General features: G+C 42.7%; 1 protein-coding gene across 1 annotated transcript in view; it reads right to left on the bottom strand.

Annotated features, from left to right (window-relative positions):
- Positions 1–16,496, bottom strand: part of LOC112566910 (pyrokinin-1 receptor-like) — a 67,880-nt gene extending 51,384 nt beyond the window's left edge. The window contains 1 exon segment of the mRNA XM_025243337.1: positions 14,788–16,496. Coding sequence (XP_025099122.1) covers positions 14,788–15,124 — 337 coding nt within the window. The 5' untranslated portion in view covers positions 15,125–16,496.
- Between the last annotated feature and the right edge of the window lie 262 nt (positions 16,497–16,758).

Below are 16,758 nucleotides of genomic sequence, written 5' to 3'. Positions count from 1 at the left end.
GAATAGTTAAATGTTTTTAAAGCCAAAAATCAGTATCTCGTTTAGGAAAAACTATTTCAGTGTCGTCCTCATGCCCAGGTCAGTTACTAAGGTAAAGAAACCGGCTGATACTGAATTACTACAGCGAACCAATTAAAAGCCAGCTATTCATTATCGTCCTTGTCGTCACTTCCGGATTTTCTGGTCCAGCGACTGTCCCGAGGATGTTGGCTGGCTCCCTGAGGTCTGACAGCTCCCCCATACACTGACCTTTTAGACATGTACATCGACTTTCTCCACAACTCAAAGTCTTCGTACTTCACGTGGACGTCTGAGGTTATGCTAATCCATGGCATATGAATTCAAGTTTACTTCCGAAAGTGTCGTTTCGAGATGGAAAATTTCATGGACAAATTTGCATAACAGGAGGACGAGACAAGGTTGGCTGCGTGTCATATAGATCCTCCCTCCCCTCAGAAAAGGCACCAAAGTCACGTGGTAATGGCAGCGGCCAGACAAATGTGATGACAGTGGATACACGATCTGGGGAACGATTCATAAACTACGTTTATCCTATCTGACTTGGATAAATATGCTACCCCGAAGATAGGATTAAAAACCCATATTTGTGGATAGAGTGCCCGTCGTTTTATCAAATGGCGTCCCTTTTCCATCTAGGGAAAATACAAAGGAGATGAATTATTGAAAGAAGAAGAGAAAGCATTAAAAACAGAATTTTTCTATAACTTACAAAAGAACTGGATAGGTATGAAGGTAGTGACCATTTTGGTAAATACCGTTCTTATTGAATTCATAATCTAAGAGCAGCAGGTAGTAACAAGCGACACTGAACATTGCAGTCAACATGGTGCCCTTTGGTTGGTAATTTTATTTCCTAATGAAACTAAACTAAAACTGAATCCATCTCATACCTGATCCAATTTTCTCAGCTGCTTGCATTTCCTATTTTTTAAAATGCGTTTGTATTGCCGTTCTCCAGCCGTGATCTCTCTCTCTCTTTCTCATCGCTGGCCTTTGTGCACTCATTTGTAAGATTTGTGCATCACATGACCGCAGCCAGACAAAGACTATTAGTTGTCGCTTGCTTGCATTCTGTTCGTTTAATTCTTCGATCTGTTCATGTGGCAGCCGTGATGCGCACATCCTTTATAGCCGCAAGATGGATGGACGCGGACTCACTGGGTCATAAACACACACAAACACACACGAACACACACGAACACACACACACATATAACGTGTGTATATCAAGCTAGACCCTCTCTACATATTAATAACTTTTCCGGTTTCCAGATACACGTGTAAAAACATCGCCATGCGGCAAAAATATGTCAGACCTCGTGGTTGATAAAGAAAACGTTTACGGTGTCAAGACCTCAGCCGGTGCGATGGTTTGTATGTGTGTGTGTAGGGGGGATGTTGTTATACACAGAATCAGCAACTGCGGTTATATCATGGCAAATCAGCGAACCCTGTAAACAGATGTCACATGCAGAGAAAGAGCAGCATGCCCGAGACGAAATCTGAACCAGGACGGCCAATCTTCAATGGTTTGGTAACAGGCGATAACCGTTGCGCCACCGGACCGCCTCCCGTGGGACTGTACGGTAATTAAATGTTAATTATGTTAATTATGTTAATTATGTTAATAACGATGTCATGATTTTGACACCTTCCTGTGTTTTGTCATATTTTCATACATCTCCAGAACACCAGAGAAGAAATAATATCTTGGACTAAACTTTATTCAACTATTAGTAAACAAGTTTGTACCCACTAGGTCTTTAACATGGGAGGTCCCTCCCCACCACCCGGTAAAGTGTGGATCTCTTCTGCGCGATTCTCACCGACTGACAATCACGTGAAATTTTCTTCAATAATTTTTTGTAATGAACTAGGAACACAGGGTTGTACCTTACAATTTGACCCAAGAAACAAAAGTGCCTGCAAGCAACACTGAAAAAAGAAAAAAATAAAGAAGGAAGGAGACAAAAACATTTCTGAAGATTTAAACCGTGGGTCGCTTACAACTCGAGGCGTGGCGGCTGTGGACCATTGTACTGAGCTGACAACATGTGGAGCAGGTGATGGGAGCGCCTGCAGGGAGGGACTAAGTGGTGCTGGTGATGGCCGCTCACTCAATTAAGGGAAACGACGGGGACGTGATGCTGCGCGCTCCTCATCCACGCGCTGGAATGCTGGCTCGAGCTCTGACGTCACAGTCAGGCAAGGAAACGAGAAATTAGGAACGAGGCTTCTTCCTTCGGTGGTTTTTAGTGCTGCTCAGGTGAACATGGAATTTTACCCAGACAGACAGACAGACCGGCGAACGGAATGAGAAGAAAAGACAAAAAGTTTAAAGAAGTGATAAAGTCGGGAGAAGAGATGGATAGTCGGACAATGTGGATTGGTATGTAAACAGATGGTAGATATATATGTAGACAGAATGACAAAATTATGGGTTTGTAATAGGTTTCTACAAAGGCAGATAAAAATTTGAGGTGAAGAGGTATGGGAGTGTAGTTGGTTATACAGACAGGCTGATAAAAGTTGTGTCGATAGGTAAAATGGAATCTGGTATAGGTATATATGTAGACATGTGCACATGGGTAGTAAAAGTGAGACTATACATGTTCCAAAGACTTTAAAGACGAAAACGTCAACAACTCCACTGTAGAGGTATTGAAAAAAAAAACAAATTCTGTTTTCATTTTGAAAGAAAATGTACAACTTCGACGATGTCAGGGAGAGACAACAACATCTTTCTGCAGCCTTGACAGGTCGCAGGTCTATCACGTGAACCTCTCAGACTATTTATGGCTTCCTTCTCAAGAAAAGACTTGTATTTACAATCACAAAGTGACATTAAGGCAGCTAGGCTGACCTTGTGATTTCCAGACAATACACATCGACCAAGAAATAAGATTGTTCTTTGGTATCTTTTATCCGCTGGGTCAAAGTGCACTGTCACATGACTGTCGGGAACAGACGAATTCCATTATCATTTATTTCTCTCAGACCTACAGTTTTTCTTATCTCTACACAAATTCACGATTCTGTCTTATTCAATGTCATCAGACTCAAATATGTTATCATTCAGGGTGAGGGTCACACATCAGGTATTCATATGTGCAAGACATTGGGTCTTACGACAGGATTTATTGCAATATTTCCTCAGCCCTGCATCAGGTCGAGATGACCATGTCACTGCTGGCCGATACTTCAGGTGCCGTTACTTTATTTAAAGTCTTAATTGAGGATATTTATTCGCCATTCTTCCACAGGTCCATATCTTAATTTTTCTACATGTTTCTGGTTTTAGAATCCTCTTCCTGTTATTATTTTCAATAAGAACGGGCCATTTATAACCAAGTTACGACTGAGCTTCACCTTAAGAGTTCTTAAGAGTTATTGATCTGTAATGATGGGCAAAGAAGTGAAGAAGTTTATTGCAAAAGCCAAAAGTTCAAAGTAAGTCTTACAGTTAGTTCCATATTTTGCCTACAGGCTTACGACCAATCTTTGCAAACAGAAACTGAATCCTTCTTATGAGAATCAAACTGTTGATAATTTTTTTTTAGTATTTTCGGTAAAAGAGAGGCCGCCATGCTTTTACATCACACAGCCCAGCCAAAAAGTCAAATGCCTTTCGAATGTCTTTAGCTTAGACAACACACCATCCCGATGCGAATATAGACCGCCAAGACGACATTGGTAGTCAGCTAATAATTGGTGTCAATTTTCAAAACAAACAAAAATAGCTATGAATTATTTTCTACTATACTGTAGTGATTTCTTCCCAAGAATTACCAGGTTAGACAAGCTGCTGACAAGAAGTAACGGCAATAACGTATTTTGCCGCCTAGCCAATGTTTACTTGCTCTGAAGCAAATATTAGTTCTGCAGAAACTGAAGTCTTCAGGATGATTAGTAGTATGGGGCGTCAAGTACTGGGCGCAAAGAATTGACTTGATCCCATACAGGACCCCGTAATTATTTATCAATAAGTAGTAATTTAGATTCTTCGTGTCATCAGATAAACGCTACATCATTCGTTGCATAAAAATAATGTATTATCAAAGACGTCGTGGCTAAGTTCTGAATAAAAAGTATTTCTTCGCAAGAAAACATAACTTTATTTTTTTTTTTTCTCTATTTAATATTTAGCATCTTTGGCAGTATTTTATTTGTCATTTACATTGTAATAAGTTGGGTAAATTCCCTTTCAATTACTCATGCAATAGCAGTCAGTGGATTATATAGATGTACCCTAAACTACGCATTCAAACCCCGTGTAGTAAGGCAAGCTTGGGTCACGTGATGAGGTAGGTGTTAATTAGGCTTGTGCATCATGTGTTCTCATTACCATACCATTGCCCTGTCATTATTTATGGTCAACTTGTCAACCAGCAAGTTGGATCGTTAGTAGCTAGTTACACAGTTAGACTAGTTTCTGAAGTCGATTCTCTAGGAGGTCATGGTTGGACCCGGGCAGGAGTCTTGAAGGTGAAGAGCTCGCCGGTCCATTCCCTCTGCTGTCCCTCCTAAAACTATTCGATTTCCGCTATGGAATCTATTCTAATCGGCAGTCAGGATGAGATCAGCCTTGTTTGTTCCCACTCATCGCCCGCACCCAGGGAATTCGATTAATTCCTGAGCTAGGAGAAGGTCAAGGGTGTCCAGGTCATAAGGCAAACACCAACTCCGAGGGAGGACCGTGTCCCGAATATCCTCCTGTATGCCGTCAGTGCCACCTTAAAGGTCGACTGATTTCTCCGAGGGTTTTATCCTAAGATTTCGGCTCTTCGCCAGTTATTTGCTCAGAAAACGATTATTAATAAATCATATTGGATGTTGGCTCCAGAAGTCCAGAGCCTTCTGTGTGTGTACAAGCCATCGATAGACTTGCAGACATATAAATATTTCTCCTTCTTTTCCTTATCATCATTGGCTGCAGTAGTACTCGTGCTATTGCTATAGAAGTTGTTGTTTTGTTGTACAGTAATTGAGTTATAAAGTGAGTTGTAATGAAAAAGGTGTAATATTTGTTGTTTGTTATAACTAATATTTTAATGTGTGTGTGTGGATTTTATTATTGTTTTATTATATATGTTGGATGATTGATTGATTGACTAATTGATTTATTGATTGATTGATTGATTGAAGAGTAAGGGTGTGAGGGTCTATCAAAGTAACTATACATCACCTTAAAATTAGAGAAAGAAAAATTTCTTGAAACTGTCCCTATTCTGTGTTTTCCTGTTTGCGCAGGAAGTTAGGTTTCTTTTCTTTTTCTTTTTTTTTTCTTTTTTTTTTTTTTTTTTTTTTTTTTTGCTTCAGCAAAGTGGAGTCCGTCTGCAACAATGAACAATGTACAGATATTATAAAAATCTCCGGAATAGTAGCATCCTCTACACACACTGAAATAACATAAACAACAAAAATAGATAAAAGGAGACTTTGGTCAAACTCACTCCCAGCACCACGTGAGATGAAAGTCTGCTCACAAAACAGCTCCACTCCCCTTGGCAACAGTATTAGTTCCCGTATCGCCACTCAATCGACGAAAACCTCGTCTCAAACGATTATCATCGGAATAAGATGGAGACACTTTCACTGCCATGTAAACAGGGATCCCCAGTCACTGCCTCAAGCAAAGTGAGCAGAGATTCTTCATTTTTCTATGATGGTCAGGTCAATACTGATCCGACGCACTTCATGATCTGAGGATGTGGACTATAAAAACATCACCATGTACAGAAGCTCGTGATGTATCAAAGATAAACCTAATTAACATACGGTGTAGCCTCGATAGTGTAAACATAACCACCTGATGTTTACCGGAGAGCATAGCCGTCGCCGACCTTTTCAAACATGGCGGAGTAAAAGGGAGAGTATTCATACGAGATCCTATGACGTCACGTCGTTGCTTAGCCCAGTGGACTCCCTAATTAACCCTTAACTTCCCCCTATAACATGACTGATATTAACCAATCAGCAGTCCCGAAGGAACTCGTAAAATACTCCGAAAGTTTCGATGATTGATCCCCCGTGATTTGATCTGATTGGCTAGCTTATGTCACGTGGGCCGTCTTTGTCATGCGCTGAGCTTTGACATCTGTGTTTTTGATTTTTATCTAGACATGGTGATGTTTGAAGGCGTGTATCTCGAAAGCAGGAACGGAAATATTCACCCTGATTTCAGTTAAACTATCTTATTTGGAAGAAAAGGCATCTAGATCTTTGATACCTCGATACAAAAATGTTTGTATTGCCGCACCGCGGCTGTAAAAGTCCAGTAAAAAAAAAAATGGTGAGAACCTGGACAGCGGGGGACTTCTCTTCACGTGATCGCGTGAGATCCCGGGCAGCTGGGTGTGTGTGGCCGATTACATAATTCTCGTGCAAGTTGGGGGAACTAGCTGCCTCAGTTGTTAAACAGTCTGGTGATCAGCAACGGCGAAAGGACGCGAACCACTTTCAATTATTCACCCTCACGGCCCAGTGATTCCTTGAATGCACAAAGACAGCCTCAGCAAACACACAATTATCTGTGTGTGTGTGTGTGAGAGAGAGAGGGAGAGAGGGTGTGTTTGCATGTGTCTGTGTGCTTGCCTGCTTGAATAAAGTGTGCGCATTGATGTTAGGTGGGTTTTTCCTGCCTTGTGTCTGTCTTCCATATTGTTCCACGCAAGACTGCTGTGTTGACAGCTTTTAAAGCATCTTCTTTGAAAAGATTTGTCAATATTTAGTTGGCTAGTAGTTTTAAATGAGGATGTCCGGTTTAAGGAACAAAGTATTTGTAGAACTGTAACAACAAATGACACCTTTGCTTACACAGACAATTACATTTGCCATTTCTGTATCTCCTGTACTCTACAAACCTGTCGTGATAACCTGTCGCTTAGTATTATTAATCAGTACACTAGTTGGTTATATTTTCTCTGACAACATACAGCACCACAAGCTCTTCCTCAAATTACATTTTCTCCCTTTGTGTAGTCCTACTAACCGCTTTTTCTCCAGACCGCCTTTGGACAAAAAGTGCTGTATCCCAAACGTGATTGGATTCCGGCCTTTGACATTCACTCTCAACAACGATCTTACATCGCGTGAGCGAAGCGAAATGGCAGACAAAAGCAGAGGTCACACCAACATGCCTTTCGCTTTCATTATTTATTGCCGTGCATCGCGTGCCGCGTGTTCCAAAAACTTTCTTTGTCCGGGAATGTTCTCGAGGCTGAGGACCTGCGTTGTTCAGATACCTACGGTCCCCCACACCCCTTCCCTCCACACCTTTCAGTTCCTGTTTCCTGGCCAACAGACCGTGTCCAATGGTCTTATCTGCGGGTAGGAGGGGGGATGGAGGTGGGGCAAGGGAGGTAAATCAAGCAGCGTGGATCAATGAGGTCGGCGCGGTAGACAGGGGCGAGGAATGGCGCCGTGATAAGCCCAATCTGCTGTGTGCAGGCTGCACATTACGTGCTCCAAATAAAAATTGGAAACATTCTTTTGATATCCTTCTGGGCAATCCGACAGCTAGTTCTCTTGATTCTGGGATAAAGGTATCGGGAAATACTACTGGGAATGGAGAAAGAACTGGATAACTTTTGAAAGTTTGTGTGTGAGTGTGTACGTGTGTGGTGTGTGTGTGTGTGTGTGTTCTGGTATCTGTTACACAGAATAACAAACAGTGCACTAGTCTTTACCTGTCAATTTAAAACGAATTCACTTCCTTAACGTGCCAACTATGCAAGTCCTTATCAGAATTTCTGCTTTATCTACAAAGCTCATAGTAAGAAACAAATACATATTAACTTCAGCTTCGAGATAAATGAGTTACTCCTCTTTTATACATCACGTTTTCCTTATCCTCTTCCTCATCCTAATCCTCCTCATCCTCATTATCATCTTCGTCTGCCTGTTCATCCCTTAAGTACGTCATGCTCGATGCGCGACAGGAAATCCACATTGTCTTTATTGAATATATTACAACTTTATTGGATATATTACAACCAGCTGTCATGTCTGCAATACTGGAGCCAGATAAGCTAGGGTTCATCGATACATGAGTATCGAACCTTGCTGATACACAAAATGAGCCCCTCTCGGCACAAAAGCCTCCAACAATTTCGATACATACATCCCACGACCCTGTATAGATACGTCTCAGGCACTGCACTGTTTACCCCCAAGCCACCACCACCACCACCACCACCACCACCATCGTATAACGACATAACTGAGGAATGCGCAGTCCCAGAACCAATCCAAGGAACGGCCGAGCCCTGCAGAAATTCATTTAGACGCTGATGAAGCTTAGTTCACCGGCGTGAAAGGATGGCTGGACACATGACGTATGTGTGGCAATTGTCTGCAGCTTACTGACAGTCACGTGGTTAGCATGAAGATACTCGGGGTGGGGGAAGTGGTCGGCGGACTCAAAGACAGACTCCCCTCCTCCTTCCCCTGGTGCTTGACCGACTGAAGCTGATCAACCGACCTGCGACGCTCCAGACATGGTGGCGCTGTACACACCTATTACAGCGCCCTCTGGGTAGGTAATTAGGTTCCTCTGACAGCTTTTTTCCTGCTGGTTACTCTCAGTCTGACATTGCATGATTGTGTGGATGTGGAGATTCCAGAGGCTAGTGACAGTAAAGGGAGGCGGGTGCACGGATGTATGGAGGTGGGTATGCAGGTCCCGCCTGTGGTTGTGTTGTGGGTGTGTGTGCACGTGTTGCATGCGTATGTTTGTTTGTGCATCTGTGTACCTGGGTGTATAGGCTTCCTGCACCGTCTCTTGTTAAAGTGCCACTGTTTAAATTGTTTCGCGTTTTAACCCTTCAACCTTATCAGCTTCAAGATAAAAAGAGGAAGACAGTGACTAAAAGTAAATGAAAACTCCCTTTTATTCCAATTAAATGCATTTTCTGGTAAGCGACAATGTCATAATGAGTTCTTGAGAAGTAAGTTTGGAAATGGAAGTTAAAGATTGAAGGGAATGAGTTGTATGATTTAAAGTTATGATTCTTATCATGTTTGTCGTTTGCTGCCAGCTGAGGCAATATTCCAGACCCTGGCTTTCGGGACTTGGGCGCTCGTGCAAAAAAAAAATTGTAAAATAAATGGAGACAAACAAGACAGACAGAAAGACAAAAGATGTAAGATAGAAAAAGAACAAATTTTCCGATATGAATCAAAAGACACACCAGCATGAGCACACACACACACATACACACTCTCTCACCTACTCACACGTGCTAAGAGCGGAGGGTGACAAGCAGATCCCGGCAGCCATCAGTCACTCACCTATGTTGTCAGCCCGAGGCCCACCAATAGGGAGCTTTGATCAAAATGTTCATAATTATTTTTATCCATGGCTAATCAAATTAGGTGGCTGAAAATAAGTGAAGGTAGAGGGCAGATGTGGTGGAGGTCCTCATCAGGAAGACCCTGGCGTGCCTTTCACATGTTGCTGACGTCAGCACAGGCTTGGAGAATGTTGGAGGTGGGTGTCAGGGAGGAAGAATGAGGAGACATGTTGTAAGGAAGGATGGAAGGTGGGAGGCAGAAGAAGAAGAACAAGAAGAAGAACAAGAAGAAAAAGAATTCAGTTAAAGTGGTGTTGTTCTTGTGAAAAGAAGTAGAAGAGAAATTATATCAATTTGTGAGGGTGGTACAATAAAATAAATAGAAGTTGTGAGGGTCCTGCAGTCAACAAGAATATGAGGGCGCTGCAAGGAAAGTTTGTTTGTGGTGGGAACGATTTAACTTTCCGAGTTGGCAGTTTGCTTTAACCCAAGGTAGCGATTTTTAGAAACAATGTCCATATTGTCAGTCACATAAATATTTTAACCCCGTTTTTTTTTAACAGACGGACTGTAACAGATGTCTTCTGTGTATCCCTTGCAAGATATGAATGGCTTTGCCAACGTGCTCTCATCGATGGCAGAAAGTAAATAATAAGAATAATGAGGCTATTTAACTGTTCATTGCTCCAAATATTTCTCAGCGCTCGTGGTTAGTTTTCTCCCACAACAAGCAGAAACCCACTAATCGCCGCAGTTTTAGCATCTCTCCCTAGGAACCTTGACCTTACAGTCCAAGCATACTTGCGTGAAAAATAACCCGCAGTCATCTGCAATCTCCCATCAGGCTGCCCTGCGGTTGTTGTTGTCGTTGCTAGCCAGCGGGTGTGAGCACGTGACCTTAACCCTCTCTCTTGTAAGGACCTTGCCTCGTGGTTGTATCGCAGCTTTCAGGCGCAGACTATACTGAATTCTTTTATCCGAGAAAAGTAACACAGCAGAGTTTTACCATTTTTCATGAGAACAGCGGGGATTTACAAAACCTAAGTTTTCGTGAACAGCTCGCGGACATGTTTATATGTTTATGTGCTTGGACATAAAATGAGTTATTGTTGTCTCATTTATTTTCTCTTTGACACATCCTTCTGTGCCTGTTATCTGATCGCATTACAAGTAAACATATCTTGGTGAGTGGTAATACGAATAAAATAAAAGATGATGATGATGATGATGAATTTACACGACAGAAGTGCAAGGAGCAAACAGACATAGAGCACTGATCCCAAATGTGTCGAGAAGAAGCAGAAGTATCCGCAGATAAGAAAAATCGAAGATTTGAAATGTCTGTATTTTTTTTAAATTGAATATTACGAAATCAGTGAACCAGGAGAAGTTAACTTTGCACTAAACTGGAAATACTCCTACAAGTCAAAAAAACTTCACGAGACGGCAAGAACGAAGAAGAGGCTGCAGGTACCGTTAGCGGACGATGATGTTTGTAGAGGGAAATGACATGGAGTGTGCCAGAAATACAACGCAGACCAGAGGTAAACAGCGCCACAAAAATCACAGATCAATAGGAGACACCAATGGCGGACGAGACAAAAATGACAGAGTGCAGTCCCCTGGAGCCGGTGAAGCGAAGGGACATCACTCTACGTGCATGTAACTTTTTTTTTCTTTTTTATCTTTTTTTTTTTTTTTTTTTTTTTTTTTTGCTATTCCTACTTGCTGTGTGATGTCAAGTAAACAGGTCGAAATCAGCATGATTTTGAAAATAGAAACTACAGGACGTGTTTGAGAAAACAGAATGAGGAAGGTGGATTCAGGTCCAGGTGGGTGAGGAAAGAGTGAGTGTCCTTGGAAGTGTTATCTTTCGTTTATTTTATACTAATTTCATATTTATATTTTAGTGTGTACTTGTACCAACGTCAAAACTATTCCATTTTGTATTTATTTGATACTTTTGTCATACTTACGAATGATTCGTAAAATTTCATTGTGTCCGTCACAATCATAGAATTTGTAAAGCTCTTTCCCCGTGTTGGCCCACACGAAAGACTTCAAAGGAACCGACAGCCAACCAGACATTAAACATAAGTGTTTACAAATAGCTAACACTATACAAATCAAATAAAGTACTTAAGAAGTGGACGCGACAGTTCTCTTGATTATGCAAGACATTTATTAAAATGTAGAGAAAGGGGAAGAGAATTTCAAACAGTCAAACAGTCATGGCACAGACAGAAGAGCAACACCAACAGACAGAAGAGACCGACTCGAGTGGCATGGTGTCCGTAGGTCAGACAGGTTTGCTGGGGTGAGGCCGTCGGTCACGTGATCAGTGTGAGCTGGGACCGGCAGCAGTTGAAGATCTCAGAGGAGGGACCAGCATGGGAGGCAGGCCATACGAAGGTGTTATTCTGAGCCCCTTGAAGTTTATGCCGGGGGCAGTTAAGGAGATTGACGAAGAGAGAGTTGCAGTAATCCAGCAGGGACAACAAAAAAAGGCATGGGAGTTTTTATGGCAGAAACTGAGAGAAAGGGTCGGATAGGGCTGATTATACAAAACTCGCGAAAGACTTACCAACTGCATTGATGTGAGATTCAAGAAATAGTGATCCTTCGAAGGTAACACCCAGATTCCGGACAGTCTGGGATAAAAGAGTTCTAACCCTAGAGAAAGTAAAGATCATAAAGAAGGGCACACATTGTGCAGAAGGACCTTGGTTTTGTCGTCAGTCTTTATTTATTGATGGACCTTCGGGTCTTCATAGAGTGTGTTGGTGCAACCTTGCTGGAGTTGGGAAAGCAAAGCCATACGATAGGAACTGTATATAACCGCCGTACGTATGATACTGCAGGTCCAAGAGGCGGACGGTGGAATTAAGTGGTAAGATGTACACAGGGAAGAAAAAGAGGCTCAAGAACAGACCTTTGAGGCTCTCCGTACTTCAAAGAAGCGGGCAAAGTTGAGGGGCCTATAACTACCACAGACTTGGAGTAATCGCTCCAGTAGGACCGGAACCACTTCAAAACAGTGCGAGAGAGACCGGAAGTAAAATGATGGACGGGAGAAGGATGTCAAGGTCCAGAGCAGGCAGATCCACCATTGTCAGTAAGAATATGGGATCTCATTCCCAAGCAGACAAGTTATTCACCGCTCGCAGCAAACGCCATCTCAGCCGAATGATTCATACGATGGTCGGACTGAAAAATGTTCCAGTAGATTATGGCTCAATAGCTTTATACTTATTATTTTCTGTTTCATTTTGTGCTTGTTTGCACTAGTTTCCTACTATTTCATTTTTGAAAACCAAGACAGAAGAAAAGCATTTTTGTGATAGGTCAAGGCTGAGCGTAAGGAAAATGGTAACAACTGCAGTACAATGACCTTTTCTAGAAGTCTGAAGAAAGATGATCCCATGCAAAAGAGTCCAGACGAAAGGAGCGTCAAGGACGGACACTGGTGCAAATTGTCATCTACTTAATTCACCACCTTAATGTTTGCTGAATGTTGAACCTCATCGATCTCCGGATGGAGACTCTAGAAGGTTCTCTCGTCTGAGTGTCGGCCGCCAAGAAATACACCCCTTGGTATAATTTGAAATCCAGTAATGGAATTTTTCATAAAAGTAACTTTAGTTTCAATGTACGTCAGCAGTTAAAAAGATCGGAAATTTATATCGTTGCACCCTAAAGATTGAAAGGTATACTGAAATTCGAAACAAGACTTCCAGAAAGAAAACTTTTTGCAGTGGATTTAGAGACAGCCTAAAAAGTACAGAATCTTTTTATTCGGCCAGTGTGGCTGGACGCGAGTGTAGGCAGGCAATTATTCGGCCAGAGTGGGTCAGCATGGTAGTAATACCTTCCACATCATTGAGTCCTGAATTAATGCCCCCCTCGGTCAAATTTACACTTTACACTTTCAGTCCAGTCTCAATATCTGGCACCAATATTGGCCTGTGACGAGCGAACATGTCAGACCAATATCGCAGTAGGAAGTCGGACTTGTCGTTGTCGTCATGGCAACCATCTAACATTCGTGCGGTTGGAGTTTCTAACGGTTTTTTCGGTCTGAGGAAGACCTTTGACACTTTTATGCCAGGGAAAGAAGAGGAAAATGTTGGCGAGAAAGTTCAGGACAAAGAATGAGAGAAAACGTGGGTGGTAGAAGGAGCTGAGGCTTTTTTAATTCTATATTTGTCTGAACTATCAAGCCTGTGAGGAAATGGAGGCGGTGAGTGAGTGTTCATAGAAGGGAGGAGAGAAATTTTAAATAAGTATTCTGAATAAATGACGATATAAATCATAGTTGAAACGTCTTGATTAACTGTGGTATGTATACAATATCTAGGTAGAATAACTTTATCTTTGACATAATGATTATATAACCCTGGATTTACTGAATGCTGATAATTCCACCTAAGTCTGCTTCAGATATGGCTGAGGGTTTGAGATGTTTCAGCAAGCTGTAGACCTCCCTAAAGTCAATAGGACAACATGCAATATCAGTCATTAGAAGGATTTCTTCTCTTCTTCCTGCATCAAGATAAGGTAAGCAGGATTCGAAACAAGGAGATGCGATGATGTCCAAAAAAATGATTTGTAGCTTCCTGACTGCTTCTAAGCTTTACTGACAAGAGCGAAAAAAATTAACAAGATCGAGGTCAGAGAGAACCTGAAAAATTCATCTTCGTCCTTCAACGAAAATAACAAACAAGAAACAAAACAAACCACCTGCCAATGTGTTTCCATGAAAAGACCCAGATCATTATAAAAAAAAAAAAACTTCTCTTTTCTTGATCCTCTTTCTCTTCAGCCATTATGAAAGTAATTTGTTTTGTGTCATTCCTGAGATTACTTCTTTGCTTTCAATGAATAAACTCAGTTGTCTATTAAATATTTTTTTGTCTAAGCTGTTTGAAAACCGTGATGATGTTACATCTGTCATCAACACTCTTTGCAGGTGTACAGCATCCTGACGGATCAGGTGTGGTGAGTTTTGTCCAAGAAAAGTTTAAAACACTTTGATCAGAAAGTTCACCTCCTTCAGAATACACTGGACCGAAAGGTGCAGAAAAGTCCGAAGAATAAATAAATTTCGGATGTCTCAACAGTTTGTGGAATTAATGCTCGATGAGTGAAAGTTCGAGCTTAACGGGATAATCCGATATAATCATGTCAATAATTAACATATGATGCATAGTTCTTGGAAATAAATAATAATGTTGATGAAATAATAAAAGTCAGAAAAAAAAGAAAAAATAAAGAAAGCGCTTATAGGACGTTGTACTCACGAGGGAGTGGAATGTTCGTGAACGAAAAAGCAGCATAAGAAATAAAAGCAGTTTCACAATATTGCAGTAACAAAAAATGAGAAGACAGACAAGATGGTTACATATTCGGGGTTGTTGCTGCTGCTGCTGCTCTTAAAGAGACATTAAAATAATTTTCTCGGGCATCCACTCACCAAATATGAGGGTCAGGACATCGGAGACCGCCAGGCTGAACAGGTAGTAGTTGGTGACGGTGTGCATGTAGGAGTTGCGCGCGATGACGATGCACGTGCTAATATTCCCGGTGACCCCAGTGAGGAACAGGAGGCAGTAGGTGAAGGTCAAGGCCCCCACAGAGTACAAGTCCTTCCGCCGGGCCCCCAGGATCAACGTCAGGAGCTGCTCCACGTCCACGGTGGTGATGTTCTCCAGGGTGTTGGCGTCGATGGAGGCGTTGAGGTCGAGTCCCAGTTCCCCGTGAGAGCTGATGTTGATGGCCATCCGGAGGACGGCACTTACCGAGTCCTCCATCCTCAAGAGCGCGAGACCAACCAAGTGCGTCCGATCACACACTGGGATGAAAAGGAAACGTGAAGGACGAGGGGCCTGAGGGATTATTTATTCGATTATCATGTCCTCGAATAGCTGGTGGGACGGAAAACATCTGCTTACCCATATCTCACATCTTTCTCGATCAGAGCTGCCCCTCAGGATGGAGGCGGCCCGCTAGTCGGTAAAGATCAAAAGATGCAGACTTGCTCCGTTGCTTCAGGGTTGAGTAGTTTGTGTGTGGGGATGTTTCTTGTCCGAGTGTGTGGCCGTCGCGATGCACGCAGGACTACAGACATGCGCAGTTGATGCAAGAAGTCAGCCTCCAGGAAGCAACACCAAGCTCCCCATCTGACATCCTGTCTTTAGCGATGATGTCAATACGGCGACACCGTCAGAGGTTCTTCTATCATCCAAACCAGAAAAAACACTGTTGCAAACAAACTCACATGTTACAGGTGGCATCCATGATAGAACTCTGCTAACAACACACGAGAACAGACTCCTGTAGATGTTTTTTCCCAGATAACATGCCATAGTGTGATCCTGAGCTGCCAGTCCGTGTGTCATCGCCTTCACGATAAGCACTGTTGCCACCGTCACTGAAGTTTTCGTATTTGAAGAAAGGATGTATGTCTGTCGACAACAGCAATTGTTCTGTTTGCTACTTACAAAAAAGTCCAGGTCAAACACCAACGTCTCCAAAAAGAAATCGTATGTATTGCTATATCCGCTTGTAGTCTTATGTTTTACACCGCCCCTATCGTTAGCAATAAAATTTACTGCTGGACACACAACATCCGGGTTACCCAACCGCAGGCATATTTAAAGAAAGAAAAGTAGAGAGACGACTGAGATGTTACAGCTACAATATCGCGATATTTTGTAGACTCAATGTAAACCTGTGATTAAACTCTTGATTCCATGTGACATGTCCGTACACACATCACAAAGATCCTTTTTGAACTTTTCAACGAGCGTTTGTCTTCTAGGTTTGGCTTTTCTAATCTGTCAGTACAAGTTTTTTTTTATCGTAAGCTCTTTAAGTCTGTCGGCGCAACCTGAGTCTTTGTCGGTCACAGTGTCCACAGTGGTTACAGCGATGCCGAAGTGATTGTGGAGTGGCTAGCAAAGCCTAGACAAGTCTCACCGCGGATGTTCTCGGGGTGGGACCCTCCTTCCGTCGCTTCCAAAGGTACGAGCGCGCACCCGGCGCGCGTGTGAGGCAGCTGACGCAGGCGGCTACGGTCTTGGCTGCATGTCACGTGCTGCTCCCCCCTTTCCCAGTTCCCCTCATCCCCTTCTGCTTCGTCAGACCGGCGTGCATTGCGAACAAGTGTCGAAAGACTGCACGCACGTGTGTTACTGGGCTTCGACAGAGTCGGGCGCCTGGGGAGGTAAAGGAGGGAAGTGGGAAGGGTGTCCGGAGGATCGGGGGATGTGTGGGAGGGGATAGGATGAGATGTAAAGGTAAGTAATCTCCCCTGCCTCGGCAGTTCGACCGACCACTTCATCAGTGCAACTGCCCTCACCTTTCTGTTCTCACCTGTTCAACGATGAAAAGCGACGAGCCGCACACACACAGACATCGACCGGAATCTACACCTACCGAACCT

The sequence above is a fragment of the Pomacea canaliculata genome, linkage group LG6 (assembly GCF_003073045.1).
Source record: "Pomacea canaliculata isolate SZHN2017 linkage group LG6, ASM307304v1, whole genome shotgun sequence".
Taxonomy (NCBI): domain Eukaryota; kingdom Metazoa; phylum Mollusca; class Gastropoda; order Architaenioglossa; family Ampullariidae; genus Pomacea; species Pomacea canaliculata.
This window is presented reverse-complemented; position numbering and strand designations above follow the sequence as displayed.